Source organism: Tursiops truncatus, chromosome 16 (assembly GCF_011762595.2).
Source record: "Tursiops truncatus isolate mTurTru1 chromosome 16, mTurTru1.mat.Y, whole genome shotgun sequence".
NCBI lineage: Eukaryota > Metazoa > Chordata > Mammalia > Artiodactyla > Delphinidae > Tursiops > Tursiops truncatus.
In genome coordinates, this window is record NC_047049.1 from 72,801,080 (window position 1) to 72,826,876 (window position 25,797).

A 25,797-nucleotide genomic window follows, 5' to 3' on the forward strand; every position below is an offset into this window, starting at 1 on the left:
CTCTTAACATTTTCAAAAAATATGTACAACATAAAACAAAGTATAGTAATCATCCCAAAATGCACAGTCCGAAGACCAAGCACCATCTGTATCTAGACCTCTGCGTGACTGCATGCCTGCATTTGTGTTGGCACCACCTGCCTGAGGTAGAGTGCTTCTGAATCTCACACATCACACTATCACTTTGCTCTTTTTTGATGGGTGCTACTTCCTTCTTGTCAATTTCAAGATTTATTTCTTTGCATTTGTTTATTTGAATCCAAATGTATACAATGGAATCTGGCCATAACAGAACAAGGGGTATGAACTTCTTCAGAGGGGCAAATTTTCACTTTTCTACTTAATATTCCAGCTAAATTACACCAAATATAACCTTTAAAAAACATAATTAACTTGATTCAAAATATGGGATGTGCTGACATTGTTCTAAATTCTACACTCAACCCACCTACTAACATTTTACCCACCTGGCTCAGCATTTAACCGGCAGCTGTTAAGGAATTCGGCTGAGAAATATATATCAACATCGCAGAAAAACATCAAGACCTCTCCCTTGTCCCAAGCTCGGGCACCCACATTTAGTCCTCGTCCACGATTAAATTCTTCATTCAATGAGACCAAGGTGTAATTGTGAAAATTAGACTCACTATGAGGAAAGCACATACAACGAACGGTAAGCCCCACTTAAAGCTGACTCTCTAAACGCAACTTACAAAATATATTTTACCTTCAGGTATTTATTATGTTGGGTCTACATTCATATAAGGAAAGACAATGATCAGTTTCATGTGTATGATCATCATCAGGGACAGACAGTCAACTAAATGCCCACATTTGAGGCAACATGCTAGTGATGTGAAGTTAATAAGTGTTGAGGGGCCACTACTCTTCAGGATCTTAAAAACCTATTAGGGAGGTAAGAAATATACACATGGAAAAACAGCATAATATTTGGTAATAAATAATGCAATCCACATGAATGATACATACAAAGAGTGCTCTTCTCTCTAGTTCTTCAGATCTTTGCTCAAATGTCCCCTTATCAGAGGGATCCCCTCATGCTACATGTGAAGTAGCCCTGATCTCCCTTTTCTTTAATCTCTATTCCCTTGCCCAGCTTTGTTTTCCTCAGTACCACCAGACATGTTTGTTTGAGTGTCTCCCACTAGAATGTAAGCTCCATGAGAGCAGGGATTTTGTTTTGTTCATTACAACGCCCCTCAAAGGGTAGGAGTTCAATAAATACTTTCTGAATGAATGAATGAACAGCAGTTCTGAGGAAAAAAGATTGCTTTTGTCTGAAGTAGTTAGAGAAGACGTTAGAAACAGAATTTAAGTTATGCCTTAGTTAAAATCCTGAATTCAGTGGTGAGTGTAAAGGTCATTCCAATTAATTATTCTCAAAGGCAAGGAGGTAAGAAAGTAGAAAGCTTTTTAAAGAACAGGAATCAGACAAGTCAAACTGGAACACAGGGATTCTAAAATGGAACAATGAGAGAAGACCAGAAAAGGGTCAGACTAAGGAGTACCTTCCATGAGAAGTTGAAGAACTTGGTCAGTGTTCTAAAGTCAAGGAGGAGTCAGGGTCTTTCCACCAGGGCAGTGGTTTATCACAGCCAAGTCCATGCACCCACAGCATCAGAATTCCCCGGGAACAGGTCAGAAATACATATTCTCAGGCCCCACCCCAGGCCCCTGAATCAGATACTAGGGGAGGAGCTGAGCATCTGCGTCTCTCCTGGGACAAGTCACTCCAGGTTACTGATGTTAAAGTTGGAGAACTGCTGCACTAGGGAACTGCTGGATCAAAAAAGGAACATTTTTAAAAGATTACTCTTAAAATAGTATAGAATGGGAAATGGAGAGACTGAAGCAAAGACTCAAACAGTGCATGGAGTGGACTCCAAGTACTCTGAGTGCCCATGCCTCCCCCGCCCCCTTTATAGGTTGTAAATCTCTCCCTTCTTTTGGGGAAGCTGCTGATCACCACCTCACACTCCCAGCACCAAGTGGAGGAACTAATCACAGAATACCCCAACCGCAGTAATTTCCTAGGGGCAAGGACCAGACTCAAGCTGGGCTAATCAAAATACCCCCACCCCACCTGGCCATAGTGACTGGCTCAAGAGTGGGCAAAAGTCCTTCCCTGGGATTCTCTCAACTGGATCTGGGAGAAAGCTCTTTCCTCTCTGATGGCAAAGCTGAGAAGATGTGAGCCCAGAGCCGCCAACAGCCATATACCTCACATGTGGAAGAAGCCAATCTGCAACAGGAGAATGAAGTCAACATGCAGAGAAAAACAGACAAGAAGACAAGAGAATTCTGATGGTATTCAAGTCTCTGGTCCCAGTCCCTAAGATACCAAAGCTGTTTTGGTTTTCTTCTCATTAATTTGGTTATAATAATCCCTTTAATTCTGGGAGTTATCCAAGATTCTTCATAAAAGCTCCCATTTTCCTCAACCAAATTCAAGATAAGTTTCCATCATTTGCCACAGAGGAGTCTTGATTAATGCAGGGACAACTTCAGTAATACCAACGTGAGTCACTGGTACTTAGTAGGTGATCTGAAAATGGTAAGGAGGGAAGAGACAAAGGGAAGAAATGGAGGGAGGGGAGCGTGGGTTAGAGCGGTGGCAGCAGCAAGGAAAGGACAGAACAGAGGTCCTGTGCGGTGAGCAGAAACCGATTAATCAGAGGTAGAGAATGAGTGAAAGACGCTGGCCCTCAGACATCAAGCCCAGGGAATCATGAGAACCTTCGTCTGAACTGAAAGAGGGCCATCAGGAGGAGGAGCCAGTGAAGGCGGAGGAGGAGACAGTGTTTGTTTTTCCTACTCCAATGCTGTGAGAGTCCCTTTGGGGTAGGGACTGCAACTCCCTCCTCTGTGCCCAGTCCTATCCCAACCACCCCAGTTAGACTCCCGAGCAGTGTACCTGGAACATAGTCGGTGGGACTCAATGAATGTTAGTTGAACGATTCGAGAAGAATGGCCGGCCAAAGCTGGACTCTTAGGGAATGGCCACAACTAGCAGAAAGGTAAAGAAGCAAGTAAAGGATACAGAGTTGATGTGGTCAGAAAAGTCAATCAACCTATATCTTACATTATAACATATCTACATTTACAAAATATTTACATTTTACAAACATCAGAGGAGAGGTTCAAGAAGGAAGTACTGGTTAGGTATCAAATGTAAGAAAGCAAAGAGGATGACAGAGAAAAGGCTGAATTTGGCAGTTAGGTCATAACTCTAGGCCCATAACTTAGAGATGAAAAGGCTGAGAAGCTACAGAATTAATAATGGAGTATTAAGGAATTACTAATTCATTCATTCAAACCTCTGAGCACCTACTGTGTGCCAGGTACTATATGAGTTGCTTGGTTAGATAGCTACTGTTTTGTGAGGTTCAGATGTGAAAGGACAGAAACCTAATAGCAGTTACTGGGTACTCTAGAGTCAGGCGGGGGTCTCTTAAGGATAGGGGAGACCTAAGCATCATTTGCAGGGTGAGAAGGAACTTAGGAAAATGGAAGGAAAGAAAAGTGGCAAGCAAGAGAGACAAGCTCAGGAGATGATATCCAAGTGAAGGGATTAGATTTAGAAAAAGGGAAAGAGTTCAAAACGAAGGAAATGGAAGAATAAATGGAGGCAAATATATACAAGGTGAGTGGGCCGCAGAGTGAGAGCACCCTAATCATGCCACACTGTCTAAGAGGTTAAGGGAAGATGAGTCATTTAGAGTGAACTTAGGGGTGAAATGAGGAACTTACTAGCACCACCACTCACATGCTCAGCCAACTTTTAATGGCAGCTATTCAAAATTATCCATTAAGTATCTGAAATTCTCATTCTTCTATTATTATATATAAAGGACTTCAATGTGGACATGGCTCACCAACCTTGTGACAGATTCTAGGATAGACTTGACTTTAGATAGTCCTTCTTTACCAAAATACACCACTGTGAGATGAATTCTCTTGTCCTGATGAATACATACATCCCTAACAGAATTGAAAAATAAAGTTCATTCAGGAAAATATACAAGGCACTACTCATTCAGAAAGCAATCACATGAAGCTTTAACAAGAAAACAAATGAAGCATTACTCATTTAGAATGTAATCACACAAAGCTTTAAGTAAATATAAAACTGGCAATATTGCTGAATTTTGCCATATTTCAAAACATTTTTGGAACTTTTGCTTTGGTATTGCCTTCAGAAGCAAATTATAAGCTACTCAAGGAAATAAGTTCAATCAGTTCAAAACCAAATAAATAAATAACTCAAGTTTGGGGTCAAGAGTTACTTTGTCTTCAGATTGGCTAATTAGAGAAATTATACTTATCATCAAGGAGTAAATATTTGTCATGATTGAGATTAGTAACTGTAAAGAATAATGTAGCATCTGAAGGTAATTCCAAAAAAGGCAATTAAAAAATGCTTTAGGAAATCAGATCTCAAGCGAGCAATTTCAAAAACGTAAAACTCATTTGGAAGCATGACTTCTAGATATTCTGCAACAGAACTGTGTTAACTTTTACATCCAACAACTTCAATGAGAACAAAGATTGGGACTACAAAGAATTAAAACTATCATATTAAAGTATTAAAAACATGACAATTGTTCAATTAAAACAAAAAAGTAAAACTTTCCTCAAATCGTTACCCTAATATGTAGTTGTTAACTTTTTAACACTTCAGCATTTAAAAATATCCAAATTTAATGATTAAGAAAAAGAAAAAAATTCTTTTAAAAACTGCTACAGTTTCTGCTTCCCAAGACGGAAAAACATTCTCCCACGTTTACTTGAATATTTGTATTTCTAAAATTTCTTTCAATTTTGAAATTCAAATTGTTCTCAGGGAATTTTCTGGGGAGATAGTAATGCTCTATATCTTAACTGGAGAGGCAGTTACATGGGTGTATACATTTGTCAAAAGTCATGAAACCTCTATCCTTGGAATATGTCGATTTTATTGTATGTAAGTTACACGTCAATAACTTTATTTTTAAAAATTCAACTTGTCCTAAAATGAATTCAAACACAATTATAAAGGTAATCAAATTTAGTTTCTAATAGTTGTCACCCTCAATTTACTTCACAGTTCAAGTTGTCAGTAACACAATATACTATACATGCCTTAAGAAAAAAGGGAATATCAAAACATAAAGTTCCCTAAAGCCAAAAAAATTGTTCTGTAATTCTAAGTAATCATACTCAGTGAAGGTAAATTAAATAAAATGGCATGAAATGTGCTTTTTTTTTTTTTAGGAGTGCTCAGTCAAATCACTAAGCCCCGGGAGTTACCTGAAGTTCTGCATAAACTGTGCAAATGCTTCAGTTCTTTCAGCAAGCGGCACAATGATATTAATAATTGATCTAGTAATGTCAATCATCTCGCTCTTCACTTTCATGAGAGGTCCAAAAGGGCGGAAGAGAGTCACGTGTCTATATTCCGTAAGGTCTGCTTTCTTAAAAAAGAGTTCATACAGTGTGCCCTTATCTCTCTCAGTGCGATAATAACCTAAAGGAAAGAGTTAGGAACAAAGATGTCTCCATGTCAAAGTTTACAAGTTCAATATGACTATTGATTTTACTCAAAGATCAAAAGTGTGATACCAAACTTGTAGGGTTTTTATATATTTGTGAAAATGTCATCCCCATAGTATAGTCAACAACAACTGTTTCTTTAAAAGGAGAGGTTAAAAAAATGTTCACCACTCTGCTATATTATTCAACCCATAAAATATGCTCCAAATGACAATGATTCCTTTTCATATATGACTTTAATAGCAGAGCCTATCAACACAGAAACCAAATGATGAAAATAAAGAAATTACTTCTAGCAATATTAAATTCTAGACCTGACAGTCAAATCATCTATTACTTGGTTCAGCTTAACAAAAATGAATTGAGTGCATTTGCGTCAGGCACTGATGGTATAAAGAAGGCTACATGGTCCCAGTTTTTTGGAAGGGTCAGTCTAGTGAGGAAGACAGAAAAATAAAGAAATAACAATATAGTGATATACACATGCAAACACACAAGACTCTGGATAGAATGAAGTCAGACAAAGAAAAATCAGTATAAATTTAAACATGGTGATATGAGACACCTTTGGGAATAAAGTATGGAAGTCTATTGGGCAATCTGGTTTTTAAGTGTGACACTCAGGGGAGAGGTTAGACCTATAGATGTGTGAGTCAGTCAATATCTGGAAATAAAATGGTAAACCAGATTGACTGGTCCCACTCCTCCTGAGGCTTACAGTGTATCAGGAACTACAAATCAGGAAGTGGGAAATGCCATATACTATGACAAGTGCTGTGAGATGGGACACAGGGTAGAAGAAGTACTGCTGTCTTAAACTTGCAGGTTGGAGATCACCTCGAAGAAGAAGTGACATCGAAGCTGAAGTCTGGTAGAGAAACAGGAGTTACTAAATCATTGTCAGTAATTATTTTTTTGATGAGGGAAGCAGCACAGTGGAGGAAAAGCAAGGGACAAAATGTGTTCCATGCAGAGAAAAATCCTGTAAGTGACAGAATCCGAGGAGAGTTATAAGAAAAGCAGAAGCTGCGGAATATAAAACTGGCATAGGTTCCTTCCTTTTTAGGCAGACATGAAGACATTTTACATATCTTAGTTATATTATTTCCTCTGCAGCTTTCAATTCTGCCATAAGCTACAAACATACACAGTGAAAAGACAAAAAGCTGAGCTTTCAGAAAAATTACAAGCGTTTTGAAAGAAACAACCCATCAAAAATTGCAGGAAGTGACAGGGGAAAAGAGGTGGCTATAGGGAGAAGACAGTAAATGCCACAGAAAAGCACAAGGCCCTCCCTGATGGCCTCCAAAGGCTCAAGGTATTATATTATATTACAGCAAGTGATACCCATGATGATTTAGGGTCAAAAAAAAAAAAACACTACACGTGGTATACTGTTTACAGAATCGAGCAAAGAGATCTTTCAAGACATATTTGTATCCAAAATGGTTTTAAGTCTACAATTAAATATCTAGCAGGGGTTATTAAGATGGAGATGGGTTGGGATTTATAATTATTCCTGTTTATATTAATCAACAAATTTCTTAAATTTATACAAGTGTTCCTCAACTTTTGAGTCACGTCCCATTTTGACATATAAAAATCCTATGCCCTTTCTGCAGCCTGTATTAGGAAAATAGGTTTATTTCTTTACTTTTCCAAATGCCAAATATGCTTTTCAAAACTATGTATGCCTCTTGATGTTCTGACATGTGTTTCTCCTCCACTCAAAATATAGAACAATTACTAATCTAAATCAGGTTCTTTTTCTTTCCTTTAGCAAATGGTTTTCAAATCTTGAGCCTTAGTTCACATATTTTAAAAAATATAAAAAACAAACGTCAAGACCAGTTAAGACATGAATGCAAATACATATACGTGCAAATACATATACAATCCTAAGAGCCCTTCAACTTGGGGAGTATTTTGCTATATAAACTTAGATTTATTCTATTTCCCTGCTCCTTATTTTCTATTTTATCATGATCACATTATAACTTTTTCTAAAAAAGCCACTTCAAATTCTTGGTGGAATTTAGTGGGTAAAAATTTAAATGTTTTAATACTGTGGATAATGACTGACATATTACCAGCATACAATAACAGAATTTTGTCATACTAACGTAACTATGGACCGACACTGTTTTCACATTACCTTCTATGAAGTCATTTTCATTAAATACCAGTTTTTCTCCAAGGGGACCATCCTCATCTTCCTGTTCATCGTCTTCATCAGGATTATTAATGACCTCCAAGCCAGCTTCAATAACTTCTATCAATTCATCTCGCTTATCTTTTCTAACTGGTTTTTCCTCAGGATGGCGAGTGAGACCCATTTCCAACTGGAATACTTTCATTAAGGTAAAACTTTCAAAGGGAATGACTCCATACTCACTAGGTAGTTTGGCTCCTATGCTAACTTCAGCTTTGTCAATTTGTGAATGAAGAAACTCTAAAAGATCACTAGGTGCTTGCTCTTTGTTGCCTTGATAGCCTATGCCATTAGCCCCTACATTCTTTCTCTCTTGCAGTGATCTCATCTTCTCACTCATTTCTTGCAATTCTTGTTTTAATTGGGCAATCTGGCGTTTCAGACTGGTTGCTCTGGTTTGATAATGTTCTTCCTGCTCCTGTAGGAGGGCTTGATAATACTCTTTACCATAATTTTCCCCAACGATACCGGGAAGAGATGCATTTCCATCAGTCTGGGGGGCACATTCCAGAAGGTACAAAAATAATATTAAACTGCAGAGTAAAGCGAGACCCAACAGTAGCCAGTGGGTCCGGGTCTGAAGAATCAATCCTCTTCTAGGCATTCTTATTAATGTGGACTTGCCTAATGAGATGTGCTCTTTGCTTGTTCATACCTTTTGCGAAAGGTTATAAAAAAGTAAAAACAAAATCAGGATTTCCATAAAAGGTAACAAAATGAATTTGGCTGTAGCTTAAAAAATTTCTTCCTTCAGCAGTGAATTCTACTTGCAGAAATAATGCATATTTCCTATATTGTTACCATGATATCCAGAATAAGGAAATCTGATCTACACAATCAGATAAAATCCATGACACGGGTGGTGATTTTTCTGAAAGAAACAGATCAGAATCAATCAGAATTTTGTTTCTTTAAGTATATCACACTGTTGACAGCTTCAGTAAACTTAGCTATGTGACTACCATAGGCAGAGCACCAGGAGAGGCACTAATACAATATAGAATATTCAGTAAATGCTGGGAGAAAGTACTAAGAAAAATACCTTATGAAACACTAAAATATCACATGTAATATTTTCAACCATAATGTCTACACATCCATAACCTGAATGAATCAAAGAAACATTAAACTTACGTTTAGCATAGTTTGTGTTACAATAGATAGATTCTATTGGTCCCTAACTATTTGAAAATTACATCATGTATAACTCTTTATTGACATAATATTTCAATTAACTTGCCATTTCCCACCTATAACATATCACCATTTGGGAGCTGAGTTTCTATAAAATGTTTTTGTTATGTTGATAATGGCTTTCTAGAGAGAGATATTTTCTTCCAGTTTATTCAATTCAAGCATTCTACTTCATTAATTTCTATAGCTCAACTCAGTCAATCTAAGAGCCTTAAAATTAAGTTGGGAGGAAAAGCAATTTCAAAAGGTCACAGACATCTGGAAAACACATTAAGAAACAGTTTTACATCCAAAGTCCTCCAGTAGATTATTTGAGCATTAGATCACATAATTCTTTCCAGTGTATTACACAGCAACAGATTTCCTACAGCTCTGAAAAGTTTGGAGTCTATATAAAGAAAAACAGGAACATATTTATCTATAGGGAAACAAAATCCAAGAACCGTTTATAAATTTACAAAATTACATGCTATCCCTCATACCACAACCAGCTATGTGAGCTCTTCCATGTTTCTTTCTAAACTAAGGATTCTTAATTCTATAAATAGAGAAGGTTAAACCTAGGAGACAGGAAGCAGGGAAGGCCTCCACTGCAGAGAGAACTTCTATTCTAATGAAGGGTTTGTCAAGAAGAATATGTGATACTAAGCCTGCTTTTAACAGAATTGGTTTCTACCAGTGCAGCAGAACCTATGGAAGAAGGTCACTAGAGAACATCAGCCCTCGTCAGTTTCTTGGTGATTAGGAAAGCCTGGATGCCTTCTGTGAAAAATGCTGCAACGTGTGTTCTTTGTGGCACATATTTATACAAAATGTAGGATAGATTCAAACTTCTTTTGGCTAGTGGATCACAAACAATGGACTTAACTACCCTTAGCCATTTATTATTTTAATTAACCAAAAGATAACCAAGTATCCTTAAAATTTTAATTCACAAGTTTTACTATGATGGCATCTGTTTTACTGCTTATAAATCTTATTTATTTTAAGTGATATAGGAAAAAATAGGAAAAAAATATTGGTACCGTATCAAGAAAACTAAGTAAAAAACAAAGCCAGTATTAGTTCTAGGACTTTAACATGTCTCAGAACTGTAATTCTTAGCATAAGAAACCACTTAAACTTCATTGTTTAAAAGTTAAAACTCAGAGGTATCTCTTAACTATAAGTTATTACTAGCCCGTTTATAGGGAAAAGAAAGATTAAAACTAAAAATATGAGAACATAATCTTGAATAAGTTAATAAAGTTATATATATTTAACTATACTATATTTGAACTTGATAACAGAACTAACAGCATATAAGCTAAGTATGTCAACCTTATATTAATATGGTACCTCATGTTTTTTTTCTTTATATAGACAATGTATTTTAAACTGTGAGATATCACCCATTAATGGGTCACTACCAAAGGTTTACTTTTCAGTGAACTAGAACAGGAAATACTGGTGCATATCACATATAGTAGTAAATTCTGTGTTGCAAATACACACACACACATATGCATGAGCTAGCCACATAAAATGTATTTATAAGTGGGTTGTGATCCAAAAATCTTGAAAAATACTGATTTATAAGGTATTTTTATACATTTCCCATGTCATCCTTTCAGAATAGTGTTGCTAGTATCTTCTTTTGTATAGGAAAAATAGGTTCAGAAATGAAAAGATTTAAATAAGGTTATATAACTATTAAGTGGCAACATTAAAGCCAAGGTCTTCTTTCTCCCTCCTTTAAGCAAAATACAGGTCTGAGATATCTTACATGCTTACCTTACAGCTGAATATCTTACGGTTAAATATTATCCACTGAAATGAAAGAAAAGTCGCTGTAATTACTTTAAAGATTTTTTTGATGTGGACCATTTTTAAACTCTTTATTGGATTTGTTACAATATTGCTTTTGTTTTATGTTTTTTGGCCATGAGGCATGTGGGATCTTAGCTTCCCGACCAGGGATCAAACCCGCACCCCCTGCACTGGAAGGTGAAGTTTTAACCACTGGACCTCCAGGGAAGTCCCTGTAATTATTTTAGAATATAAATGTTAGTTGCACAGCTCTGTGGTTGTTAAACATAAAAGATTCCAATTAAAGTCATATTTGCCTTTATGTTCCCTGAAGGGAACTCTTTAACAACATCCTAAAAAACTAGATTATGACAACTCTAAATATGTTAAGAATAGTATTAGAGAACACACCCATTTTCTGCCTGTTACACCTTGACTGCCATCATTCTATGTAGTCTGTCTGTATGATAAACCAGGTTCATTCACAACCCAGAGTTAATACCAAGCAACCTTCGAAGCACCAACAGCAGATAGTTAAGTGTTCTGAGGAGAGAATGGGATACTGTGGAAATGGGAAACTGCGCTGTCAAAGATATGTAAAACAAAATCAAAGAGCTCAGAGTAGAAAGAAACGTTAGGAGCCACCAATTTTACACTCTAAAACAGACTAAAGAGACTTCCTCTTATAGCCAAGATCAAGTAACATGGACCAGATTCACTCTCACACTGGAAACAACCAAAAACAAACAAAATCAATTAAAAAAAAAACCAGTATACGAAACAATGATTTTCAAGATACTGAACATTAGGTAATACAGCACACTGATCCTTGGAGGAACAAAAAACAAGTGATTGCACAGCTTTCTGCCGTAGTTTCCAAGCCATAGCACAGGGAGTCCCCTCCTAAGTAGAGCCCAGGTAACTCCCTGAGTTGATGAGGTGGAGCTGACAGTCTGAGGAGACCAAGGCAGCTAGGTTCAAAGGATATAGTACCAGAGGAGAGAGCTGGACAGGGAGAGAACTCCAGAGATCTCAAGAGGACACCCTTTGGGTGTGCAGCAGAGCACTAATAAGGGCAGGCATATGAAGAAACTAACTGAGGCTAAGGACAGAAGCACACAAAAAATTAGAAGACACAGAACTCAGCATTCAAACAGGGCCAAGAATAGTGACTGTTCCCACCAGACAAACTGGAAAACCTCAAAATTCATGGGGCATTGGGTAGAGTACTCAAAAAGGTCTTGCCTCAGTAGTGGGAAATAATTAGCTCTAGACTAAATACGGGCCTGATCCTGCCAACAAACCTTAAAAGCAAGGCCTGAAAGGATCAAATTGTTTCCATATAACTGTACAACAAGCCTCACAAATATTTATAGGAATATAAAAATATCCAGCATCCAGTAAAATAAAATTCAAAATGTTTGCCCTCCAAACAAAAATGATCAGGCATACAAAGAAAAAGAAAAACACAACCCATAATGAAAAAATTAATGATTGAAACTGACCTAGAAGTGACAGAGATGCTGGAATTCACAGAAAAGGACATTAAAAATTATAACTGTATTTAAAAAGATAATCATGTTCAAAAAAATAGGGAGACACACAGACAACATTAAAAAAAAGATACAAATTGAACTAAGGAGATGAAAACATCAATTTCTGAGATGAAAAATATACTGAATGGGATTAACAGCAGGTATTTCAGAACAAAATATTAATGAATTGAACACACAGCAACAGAAATTATTCAAAATGTAGAAGGAAAAAATAATGAAAAACATGAATAGAGCACCTGGTAAGCTGCGTGACAACTTCAAGCAGCCTAATATATATGTAATTAGAGTCTCCAAACAAGGGGGAGGGGGCTAGGGGAAATATTTAAAGAAATAAGGCTGAAAATTTTCCAAATTTGATGAACTATCAACACATAGATCCAAGAAGCTCAACGAATACCAAATACAAAAGCCACAAAGAAAACTAAAGCAAAGTTCATGATAATCAAACTGCACAAATCCTACGATAAACAGAAAATCTTAAAAGTGGCCAAAGGAAAAAAACACATCATACAAAAACAAAAAACAAAGAGAATGGAGCAATGTCTTTAAAGAACTGAAAGGAAAAATACGTCTACCTAGAATTCTACATTCAGAAAAAGTATTCAAGAACAAAGACAAAAAACTTTTTTTTAGACATTAAAAAGCTAAAAGAATTCATCACCATCAGACCTTCACTACAAGTCCTTTAGGCAGAAGGAAAATGTTAGCAGATGGAAATATGGATCTACACAAAGCAATGAAGAAACCAGAAATGTTAACTACATGGATAATTACAAGATGTCTTTCTTTTTATTTGGCGACACTGCGCAGCTTGTGGGATGTTAGTTCCCAGACCAGGACTGAACCCGGGCCACGGCAGTTAAAGTGCTGAGTCCTAACCACTGGACCGCCAGGGAATTCCCCAAGATTTCTGTTATTATTTAAATTGCTTTCAAATATAACTGAATGAAATGGACAAATTCCTAGAAAGACACAAACTACTGTAACTGACTCAAGGAGAAATAGTAATATGAATAGACTTATAATGAGACTCAATTAGTAATCAAAACCTACCCACAAAGAAAAGTCCAGAATCAAACGGTTTTACCAGTGAATTCAACCAAGAATTAATAAGAATACCAATGCTTCACAAACTCTTCCAAAAAACAGAGGGAATACCTCCCAACTCATTCTATAAGGCCAGTATTGCTGTGCTACTAAAACCAGATAAAGATATCAAAAGAAAACTACAGACCAATATTCCTTATGAATATAGACACAAAAATCCTCAACAAAACGTTAGCACACTAAATCTATCAACACAAAACACCATGACCAAGTGTGATTTATCCCAAAAATGCAAGGTGAATTTACCATCTGAAAATCAATTAATGCAATACACCACATCAATAGAATAAAGGACAAAACCCATATGATTTTATCAATAGACACAGAAAAAACATTTCACAAAATCCAGCACCACTTCCTGATAAAACCACCCAACAAACGAGGAATAAAAGGCAACTTCCTCAACCTGATAAAGGGCATATATAAAAAACCCACAGCTAATTTCATATTTAATGGTGAAAGACTGCATGCTTTCCCCCTAAGATCAGGAATAAGAAAAGGATGTCTGCTCTCATCACTTCTATTAAACATTGTATTGAAAGATGTTCTAATGAGGGCAATTAGGCAAGAAAACAAAATAAAAGACATCTGAATTGAAAAAAAAGAGGACTATCTCTATTTGCAGATGATGTGATCCTGCATAAAGAAAATCCTAAGAAATTAGGAACTCAGGATACAAGATCAATACACAAAAATCAACTGCATTTCTATATACCAGCAATGAATAATCTGAAAATAAAATTATGAGAACAATTTATTTACACCAAAAAGAATAAAAGTGCTTAGGAATAATTTAAAAAAAAGAAGTACAAAGATCGGGACTTCCCTGGTGGCGCAGTGGTTGAGAGTCCGCCTGCCGATGCAGGGGACACGGGTTTGTGCCCCGGTCCGTGAAGATCCCACATGCCGCGGAGCGGCTGGGCCCGTGAGCCATGGCCGCTGAGCCTGCGTGTCCAAGCCTGTGCTCCGCAACGGGAGAGGCCACAACAGTGAGAGGCCCGCGTACCGCAAAAAAAATAAGTAAAATAAAAATAAAAAGGAGGTAATGAAAATACTGAAGAAATTAAGAAAGGGTATCAACAGAAATGAAGATTACTGTAAAAAGGAACTAGAAACTATAAGGAAGAGCCAAGAAAAATTGGAAAATTCATTTGCTGAGATGAAAGTTGAGCTAAAGGCAACAAATAGCAGAATGAATAATGCAGAAGAAAGAATATGTGATCTGGAAGATAGAATAATGGAAATAACCCAATCAAAACAACAGACAGAAAGCCAAATGAAAAAAAAAACATGAAAGTAATATAAGAGACCTGTGGAATAATATAAAGTGTGCCAATCTATACATAGTAGGGATTCCAGAAAGAAAACAAAGAAAAAAGGGAATTGAAAATGTATTTGAAGAAATTATGGCTGAAAACTTCCCAAACCTAAAGAAGGAAACAGATATGCAGATACAGGAAGCACAGAGGGTCCCAAACAAGGTGAACCCGAACAGACCTACACCAAGACATATTATAATAAAAATGGCAAAAGTTAAAGATAAAAAGAGGATTCTAAAGGCAGCAAGAGAAAAACAGAGTTAATTACAAGGAAACCCCCATAAGGCTATCAGCTAATTTCTCTAAAGAAACGGTGCAGCCAGAAGGGAGTGGCAAAATACATTCAAAGTCTTGAAAGAGAAAAATCTGCAACCTAGAATACTCTACCCAGCAAGGTCATCATTTAGAATAAAGTAGAAATAAACAATTTCTCAAATAAGCAAAAACTAAAAGAATACAGCAATACTAAACCTATCCTAAAAGAAATATTGAAAGGTCTTCTCTAAACAGAAAAGAAGTAGGAAGATATAGGAAGGAGGAAATCATAACTGGAAAGTAAATCACTTAAATTAGCCGGTATACAGAGCAAAAAGAAAAAAAAAAAGAAAAAGAAAAAACCGATTTGTGAAAGCGATGATAAACACAAGGAACAGCAAAAGGATAAACATGAAGATGTAGAAGAGGACATCAAAATCATAAAATGTGGGCAAGGAGAGTAAGAAAATGTAGATTCTTTTTTTTAGAATGTGTTAGAACCTATATGACTATCAATCTAAAGCAAGAGAACCTATATGACTATCCATCTAAAGCAAGCAGATATAGGAAGGGGTTAACACACTTGAAAAACAGGGCAACCACAAATCAAAAACATACAACAGATTCACAAAAACCAAAAAGAACACAAGCATAAAATAAAAGGAAATCATCAAACCACAAAAAGAAAAAGGAACAAAGAAAAAACATAGAATCAACTGGAAAACAAGGTTTAAAATGGCAATAAATATATATGTATCAATAATTACCTTAAATGTCAATGGACTGAATGCTCCAATCAAAAGACAGAGTGGCAAACTGGGTAAAAAAACAAGAGCCTACAATATGCTGCTGCCTACAAGAGACCCACCTTAGGGAAAAGGACACACAGACTGAAAGTGAGAGGATGGAAAAAGATATTTCATGCAAACAGAAATGACAAGAAAGCGACAGTTACAATACTCATATCAGACAAAATACTTCAAAACAAAGGCCATAAAGAAAGATAAAGAAAGAAACTATATAATGATAAAAGGATCAATACAAGAAGATGATTTTACGCTGGTCAACATATATGCACCTAATATAAGAGCATCCAAATACATAAAACAAACACTAACAGACATAAAGGGAGAAACTGATGGGAATACAATAATATTAGGAGACTTTAACACCCCACTCACATCAATGGACAGATCTTCTAAACAGAAAATCAGTAAGGCAACACAGATCCTAAATGATACAACAGAACAGTTAGACTTAATTGATATTTTCAGGACATTATATCTGAAAAAAAAAACAGAACACATTTTTTCCAAGTGCACATGGAACATTCTCTAGGACTGACCACATACTAGGGCACAAAACTAACCTCAACGAATTTAAGAGTACAGAAATTATTTCAAGCATCCTCTCTGACCACAACAGCATGAAACTAGAAATCAACCACAGGAAAAGAAATGAGAAAAAAATGATTACATGGAGACTAAGCAACATGCTACTAAAAAACCAATGGGTCAACAAGGAAATCAGAAAGGAAATTAAAAAATACCTTGAGAATACCATAAAAAATACCATACAAACTCTATGGGATGCAGGAAAAGCAGTTCTTAGAGGGAAGTTGACAGTGATACAGGCCTTCCTCAAAAAACAAGAAAAATCTCAAGTAAACAACCTAACCTACCACCTAAAAGAATTAGAAAAAGAAGAACAAATGAAAGCTGAAGTCAGCAGAAGGAAGGAAATAATAAAGATCAGGGAGGAAATAAATAAAATAGAGATTTAAAAAAAAAAGAAAATATCACTAAAACAAAGAGCTGGTTCTTTGAAAGGATAAACAAAATTGACAAACCTCTGGCCAGGACCACCAAGAAGAAAAGAGGGAGAACCCAAATAAACAAAATAAGAAATGAAAAAGGAGAAATCTCAACCAACACCACAGAAATATAAAAAGCCATAAGAAAATACTATGAACAAGTATATGCCAACAAATTTGACAGCCTACAAGAAACAGACAACTTTCTAGAAACATACAGCCCACCAAAACTGAATCAAGAAGAAACAGATAATTTGAACAGTCCAATCACTAGCAGTGAAATAGAATCTGTAATAGTAATTAAAAAAACTCCCTACAAACAAAACTCCAGGAACAGATGGCTTCACAGGCGAATTCCACCAAACATACAAAGAACATATATCAATCCTTCTCAAACTCTTCCACAAGACTGAAGAGGAGGGAACACTCCCAAAGACATTCTATGAAGTCACCATCACCCTGATTTCAAAACCAGACAAAGATACCACCAAAAAAGAAAGTTACAAGCCAATATCTTTGACAAATATAGATGTAAAAATTCTTAACAAAATATTAGCAAACTGAATCCAACAACACATAAAAAAGATCATACACCACCACCAAGTGGGATTCATCCCAAGTTCACAAGAATGGGTCAACACACGCAAATCAATCAATGTAATACACCACATTACAAAAGAAAAGTCAAAAACCACACAATCATCTCAACAGATGCAGAAAAAGCATTTGACAAAATTCAACATCAATTCACAATAAATCTCTTACCAAAGCGGGTACAGAGGGAACCTATCTCCACATAATAAAAGCCGTTTATGACAAACGCACAACCAATATAATACTCAATGTTGAAATGCCGAAAGTCTTCCCACTAAAATCTGGAACAAGACAAGGATGCCCGCTCTCACCACTTCTATTCAACATAGTATTGGAAGGCCTAGCCACAGCAATCAGACAAGAAAAGGAAATACAGTAAGTCCACTACATACGAATGAGTTCCATTACGAGAGCATGCTCGTAAGTCCAACTTGTTCATAAGTCCAACAAAGTTAGCCTAGGTACCCAACTAACACAATCATCTATATAGTACTGTACTGTAATAGGTTTATAATACTTTTCACACAAATAATACATAACAAACACAAAAAATAAAACATTTTTAATCTTACAGTACAGTACCTGGAAAAGTACAGTAGTACAACAGTGGGCATATAGGGGTTGGTATCGAGTGAACAGGCAAGAAGAGTTACTGACTGGAGGAGGGAGAGGAGGTGGGAGATGGTAGAGTTGAAGGATCATCAGCAATAGGAGATGGAGGGCAAGCTGCAATTTCACTCATGCCTGACGTTGGTGGCACAGGTTCTAGTTCCTTGCTGGATTCAATTCTATCTAACCTCTTGGAAATATGATCCAGTGATATCTGGGTAGTAGCTCTTTTTTTCTTGTCATAGAAGACACGGTAGCACTGGATTGTATTCTGAATGGCTGCTGCAACCTTTGTGTACTGTTCTACGTCCAGGTCCTCTGCCTCTAAAACTAAGTTAGTTCTCCTCAAACAGAACTAACTTACGTGATTAGACATGTGAACGCACACTCGAATCTTTGGAAGCTCACAACTTGAAGGTTCGTATGTAGGGGACTTACTGTAAAAGGTATCCAAATTGGAAGGGAAGAGGTAAAATTGTCACTATATGCAGATAACATGATACTATATATAGAAAGCCATAAGGACTCCACACAAAAAACTACTATATCTAATAAATGAATTCAGCAAAGTACCAGGATACAAGATTAACATTCAGAAATCGGTTGCATTTCTTTACACTAACAATGAGATACCAGAAAGGGAATGTAAAAAAAAAAAAAAAAAAACTTTTAAAATCACACCAAAAAAAATAAAATACCTAGGAATAAACCTGACCAAGGAGGTGAAAGACTTAAACTCTGAGAAGTATAAAACATTAATAAAAGAAATTAAAGATGATTCAAAGAAATGGAAAAACTTCCCATGCTCAAAAATTTATATGGAACCATAAAAGAAAATTCCCCATGCTCAAAAATTTATATGGAACCATAAAAGGCCCAGAATTGCCAAAGCAATCCTGAGGAAAAAAACAAAGCAGGAGGCATAACTCTCCCAGACTTCAGACAATACTGCAAAGCTACAATAATCAAAACAGTGTGGTATTCGTACAAAAACACAACATATGGAGCAATGGAACAGAAAAGAGAGTCCAGAAATAAACCCACACACCTACAGTCAATTAATCTTCAACAAAGGTGGCAAGAACATAAAATGGGAAAAAGTCTCTTCAGCAAGTGGTACTAGGAAAGTTGGACAGCTGCATGTAAACCAATGAAGTTAAAACACACCCTCATACCATGCACAAAAATAAACTCAAAATGGCTTAAAGACTTAAACATAAGACATGACACCATAAAACTCCTAGAAGAGAGCATGGGCAAAACATTCTGACATAAATCTTACCAATGTTTTCTTAAGTCAGTCTCCCAAGGCAATAGAAATAAAAACAAAAACAAACAAACAGGACCTAATTAAACTTACAAGTTTTTGCACAGCAAAGGAAACCATAAAACAAACAAAACAAAAAAGACAACCTACAGAGGACTGGGAGAAAATATTTGCAAATGATGCGACGGACAAGGGCTTAACCTCCAAAATATACAAACAGTTCATACAACTCAACAACAAAAAAACAAACAACCCAATTGAAAAATGGGCAGAAGACCTTAGCAGACATTTCTCCAAAGGAGATATACAGATGGCCAGCCGGCACATGAAAAGATGCTCAACATCGCTAATTATTAGAGAAACGCAAATCAAAACTACAATGAGGTACCACCTCACACCAGTCAGAACGGCCATCTTTAAAAAGTCTACAAATAACAAATGTTGGAGAGGGTGTGGAGAAAAGGGAACTCTCCTACACTGTTGGTGGGAATATAAGTTGGTGCAGCCACTGTGGAAAACAGTATGGAGGTTCCTCAGAAAACTAAAAACAGAATTACCATATGACCCAGCAATCGCACTCCTGAGCATACAGCCAGATAAAACTACAATTCAAAAAGATACATGCACCCCTATGTTCATAGCAGCACTATTCACAATAGCCAAGACATGGAAACAACCTCAATGTCTATCGACAGATGAATGGATAAAGTAGATGTGGTACATATATACAATGGAATACTACTACTCAGCCATAAAATAGAATGAAATAATGTCACTTGCAGCAACATGAATGCAACTAGAGATTATCATACTAAGTGAAGTCAGAAAGAGACAAATACCATATGATATCACTTATATGTGGAATCTAAAACACGGCACAACTGAACCTATCTACAAAACAGAAAGAGACTCACAGACATAGAGAACAGACTTGTGGTTGCCACGGGAGAGGGGGGAGGGAGAGGGATGAACTGAGAGTTTGAGGTTAGTAGATGCAAACTATTACATGTAGAATGGATAAACAACAAGGTCCTATTGAATAGCACAGGGAACTATATCCAATCTCCTGGGATAAACCATAATGGAAAAGAATATAAAAAAAGAATGTATATGTTTGTATAACTGAGTCACTTTGCTGTACAGCAGAAATTAGCACAACACTGTAAATCCACTATACTTCAACTAAAAAAAAAAAAGAAGTACAAGACTTGTATTCTGAAAACTACAATACACTGTTAAAAGAAATTAAAGATTTAAATAAGTGGAAAGGTACCGATGCTCACTGACTGGAAGACTTGATATTATTAAGATGGCAATACTCTCAAAACTGATTTACAGATTCAACACAATCCTCTTCAGATTCCCAGCTTTACAGAAATTGACAAGCTTATCCTAAACTCATGGAAATTCAAGGAACCCAGAACAGCCAAAACAGTACTGAGAAAGAAGAACAAAATTGGAGGACTCAACTTTCCCATTTCAAAACTTACTTCAAAGCTACAGTAATCAAGATAGCATGGAGCTAGCATAAGACTAGACATATGGATCAATGGGATAGAATTTAGGATCCAGAAATAAACCTTCACATTAAGTCAAGTGATTTTCAACAAGGGTGGCAAGGTAACTTAATGGGAAAAGAACAGTCTTTTCAATAAACGGTGCTAGGATACCTGGATACTCACAAGCAAAAGAATGAAACTGAATCTCTACCTCACCCTATAGTCAAAAGTTAACTCAAAATGGGTCAAAGATCTAAATGTAAGAGTTAAAACTATAAAGCTATACACTTATAAACAAAACATAAATGTAAATCTTCGTGACCCTGGATTAGGCAATGGTTTCTTAGATCTATGACACCAAAATACCGAAGACCAAATATATAAATTAGATTTCATTAAAATTAAAAACTTTTGTGCTGTAAAGGGTATCATCAAGAAAGTGAAAAGGATGGGAGAAAATATTTGTAAACCATATATCTACTAGGAAATATAATAGAAATATATATATCTAGAATATATAAGATGCATCTAGAATATATAAGATGCATCTAGAACATATAAAGAACTCTTACAACTCAATATTAAAAAAATAAATAACCCAATGAACAAAAAGTATGAATAGACATTTTTCTAAAGATTAAGCTGATAAGAATATATAAGATGAATTATAAGATGCATCTAGAACATATAAAGAACTATATATAGAATATATAAGAATATATAAGATGCATCTAGAACATATAAGATATATAAGATGACTCTAGAATATATAAGATGCATCTAGAATATATAATATATAAGATGAATATATAAGATGCATCTAGAACATATAAAGAACTCTTACAACTCAATATTAAAAAAATAAATAACCCAATGAACAAAAAGTATGAATAGACATTTTTCTAAAGATTAAGCTGATAAGCATGTGAAAATATGGTCAACATCATAAACCAATAGGGAAATGCAAATGAAAACTACAATGAGATACCACTTCATATGCACTACGATATAATTTAAAATGAATTATAGGGGAGAAGGGCATAATAGGGGAAGGGGGTTAAGAGGTACAAACTACTAGGTTTAAAGTAAATAAGATACAAGGATGTAATGCACAGCACAGGGAACATAGTTAATATTTTATAACGTTAAATGTAGTATAACCTATAAAAATATTGAATCATTATGTCGTACACCTGAAACTAATACTTTAAGTCAACTGTACTTCAATTTAAAAAATCACAAAATGAATCATAGATCTAAATGAAAACCTTAAAATATAAAACTAGAAGCATAAGAGAAAATCTCTGTGACCTTGAATTAGGCAAAGATTTCTTTGGTATGACACTAACAGCATAACTGATAAACTGGACTTCATCAAAATTTGTGCTCTTTGAAGAACACTATAAAGGGAATGGAAAAACAAGTGACAGGCCAGGAGAAAATATGGGCAAAGCATATATATGATAAAAGACTTGTATTCAGAATCTATTTTTAAAACTATCAAAATGCAATAACAAAACAAACACAATCAAAAATTGGCAAAAGATTTGAAGAAACACTTCAAATAAGCACATGAAAAAAAAATACTCAACACTGTTAGCCATCAGGGAAATGCAAATTCAAACCAAAATGAGACACCACAATGGCTAATCTTAGACGGGCTAAAATTAAAAAGATTGATATGTTGGTGACAATGTGGAGGAACTAGAACTTTCATACACTGCTGGTGGTAATGTGAGATGGTTTCACAGTTTCTTAACAAGTTAAATATAAGCCTATCGCTTGATTGAGCCATTCCATTCCTAGATATTTAACCAAGAGAAATGAAAGCATATGTCCATACAAAGACTTGTACACAAATGTTCATAACAGCTTTACATGAAACAGCCAAAAACTAGAAATAACTCAAATGTCCATTAACAAGTGAATGGATAAACTAATACAGCCATACAATGGAACACAGCTCATCAATAAAAAGGAATAAACTACTGATACATGTTTCAATATGGGTGAATCTCAATAATAGAAGCCCAACAAGAAAGGAGTACAATGAAAGAGTATGATTCCATTTATATAAATTCTAGAAAACATAAGGTAATTTGTAGTGACAGAAAGCAGAGGAGTCAGTGGTTGCCTGGGATGGGGCGAGGGTAGGGAAGGTCATACCAGGAAGGAATTATAAAAGGGCACAAAGAAACTTTTGGGAGTGATGGATTTGTCCATCATTTTGATTGTGGTGATGATTTCAGGTATATATGGTATGTTCAAATTACCAAATTTTATACTTTAAACATGTGTAGTTTATTGTAAGTCAATTATACCTCAGTGAAGCTGTTTAGTAGTGCCAAAGAGGCATTTGTAAGTAAACTCCATTTTGTTCATTAAGACAAATATGAAGATTCGTTGACTAAAAATCTGGATTTAAAAAAACAAAACAAAGCATACACCAGGCCCCGGCCCCCACAAAAGTAGTACTCAGATTACTCTGAAAGTCTTGTTACATCTTTTCTATTTGCCTTGTGCTTCTGAGAAAACAAGAGAGTATTAAAGATAGTTCATTCTACAGTAATGATCCCTAAATAATATGACCTTTAACCAGTTTCTACTCAAACATTTGATTCTATAATTTTATGAAACTACCAATAAACATTTCATAATCACTTCCAGGATGCTTACACTGCAATGTGCCAAACTAACTTCTGCAATAAGAGCAGCCTACTGCTTTCTGCAAAATACAAGCAACCCATTTGAATCTGAATTTATTTATTTTCAACGTTCTAGTCTGTATAATCTTCCTAAATTTTCTGAACGATTTCTAAAGTTTTCAAATACTAAATGTATAATTTTGAGTTCATTTTTTAAACAACAAAAAGTCACAAAAATTATTAGGAAAACAAAACCTCTGTCAGCAGACTAAACTAAAACATTATGAAGTACAAACACATGTAAGGGAGGGAATTAGAACTTTTTACTTCTTGAGCAACTGATGAGTATTACAATGATACATGGATTCTTTAAGGTCATTGAATAAATACTTTGTAAATATTTAGAAATACTGATCACCAAAAGGCAGCGTGCATTCAACAAATATTTGAGTACCTACTGTATGTCACGCACTGCAATGAATGGAATATTCCCCCACCCTCACTGGCAAATTCATATGTTGAAATCCTAACCCCCAATATGGCAGTATTAGGAGTAGGGCCTTTGGGAGATAATCAGTTCATGAGGGTGGAGCCCTTCTGAATGGGATTAGCGTCCTTATGAGAGAGACCCCAGAGAGTTAAGTAGCCCTCTTTCTGCCTTGTGAAGATACAAGAAGTTGGAAGTCTACAACCTGGAAGAGGATCCTCACCAGAACCCAACTATGCTGGCACCCTGATCTCAGACTTGAGAAATATATTTGTTGTTTATAAGCCACTCAGTCTATGGTACTTTGTTATAACTGCCCAAACTGACTAAGACAGCCATTGTGTTGGGTGCCAAGAACAAGTAACATCAGATGGATCGTTTTGACAAGTGTTTCCAGGGAAAATTAAATTTATGGTACGTGGATTTCAGCAAAACAAATGAGAGTAATACCCATATCTTTATAAATAAAGCAGAAAATTGTGCCAAAGGCAGCCTGTGGCACAGTAAAAACAGAGTCAAGTGTCATAGCTACTTAATAGCTATGTAATCTTGAGCATAATACTTAACCTTTCTGAGCTTCGTCTGTAAAAAGAAATCACTTGCTTGGATGGCCAAGGTTCTTTCCAAGATGTTACAATTCCTTTGATGAATGATAAACTAAAAATACACAGGCACACACACATACATTCTTATTTTTTGGAGGACAAATTTGATTTAAATGCACATGCCCTTTAGTGCAACAATTTGCAATTCCACTTTTAAGATTCTAAACTACAGAAATATTCATACTAGTATATAAAGTCACATGCATAAGATGTTTACTAGTGTTATATGTAACAGCTAAATAAAAATAAAAGCAACTTTATCCATCAGTAGGGGAAAGGTTCAGTAAACTGCAGACATTTATACAATAGAATGTCTATCTAAAAGGAATGAGGTAGATCCAGATGTGCTGACATAGATAATATCTATACAATGGTGTTAACAAATTACAAATAATTCTTTCAGTTTTTGTCTGTATAATAGTCTTGGGAGCCAGATAGCCTAAGTGCACATATCTGCTCGACCACTTTCTAACTCATCAACACAGACAAGTTCCTTAATCTCTATAAGTTTCAGTTTTCTCACCCGTTAAGTGGGTACAGTTATAGCACCTACCTTGGAGTATTATTGTAACAATTAATTAAGTAAAACATGACAAGCATTAAGTGTTCAATAAGTTTTAGGTATTATTTCCCATTACTCAAAGTTTTGTTCTGTTGTTGTTAATGGTTAAACCTATCAAGCTTTTCCTGTATTACTTCTCAATTTTGGCTTGAGAAGCTTTTCCTGTATTCTCAATTTTGGCTTGAGAATTTTGGCTATATATTCCTCCTGGAATTCCTACTATAAAATGTATTTCCTCAAATAGATAGTCAATTCTTACCACTTATTAAACAATCCATGCTCTTGACACTAATCTGAAATGCCACTTTAATCATATGCAAAATTCCTATATATATGGAAGTCTATTTCTGGCCTCTAAATCGGGGGTTAGCAAACATTTTAGGTAAAGGGTCAAGTAGCAAATATCACAACCAATTAACTCTGCCTTGTAGCACAAAATGCGTAGAAGAATGGCACAGGTGTGTTCCAATGGACACTGAAATCTGAACTTCATATAATTTTCATGTTACAAACTATTATTCTTTTTTTCCCAAGCACTTAAAAATATAAAAGCCACTCTTAGGTCACAGATCATACTAAAACAAGTGGTCAGCCAGATTTGGCAATCCATGCTCTAAACCCTTACAATTTTTACACTCCTAAAAATTTTTTATATTTATAAAATTCCACAAAATAAATACACGTGATAAAAAGGTTAAACAGGATATAAGGGCATAGAGTGACACCTCTCCC

General features: G+C 35.6%; 1 protein-coding gene across 12 annotated transcripts in view; it reads right to left on the bottom strand.

Moving 5' to 3' along the window:
• The window catches only part of CSGALNACT2 (chondroitin sulfate N-acetylgalactosaminyltransferase 2), a 49,997-nt gene that overhangs the window by 20,636 nt on the left and 3,564 nt on the right, over positions 1–25,797 (bottom strand). For 6 of the 12 annotated variants that reach the window (XM_033842213.2, XM_033842214.2, XM_073793584.1 and 3 more), the window contains exons 2-5: positions 7,709–8,636; positions 5,311–5,527; positions 3,901–4,002; positions 468–646 (exon numbers count right to left, since the gene is read on the bottom strand). In XM_033842213.2, the coding sequence (XP_033698104.1) occupies positions 468–646; positions 3,901–4,002; positions 5,311–5,527; positions 7,709–8,369 (1,159 nt within the window). In that variant the 5' untranslated portion in view covers positions 8,370–8,636. Of the gene's footprint in view, positions 1–467; positions 647–1,529; positions 2,264–2,935; positions 3,028–3,900; positions 4,003–5,310; positions 5,528–7,708; positions 8,637–10,732; positions 10,754–25,797 lie in introns of those variants that run through there. The other 6 variants (XR_012326655.1, XM_033842215.2, XM_073793589.1 and 3 more) reach the window with 6 other exon arrangements.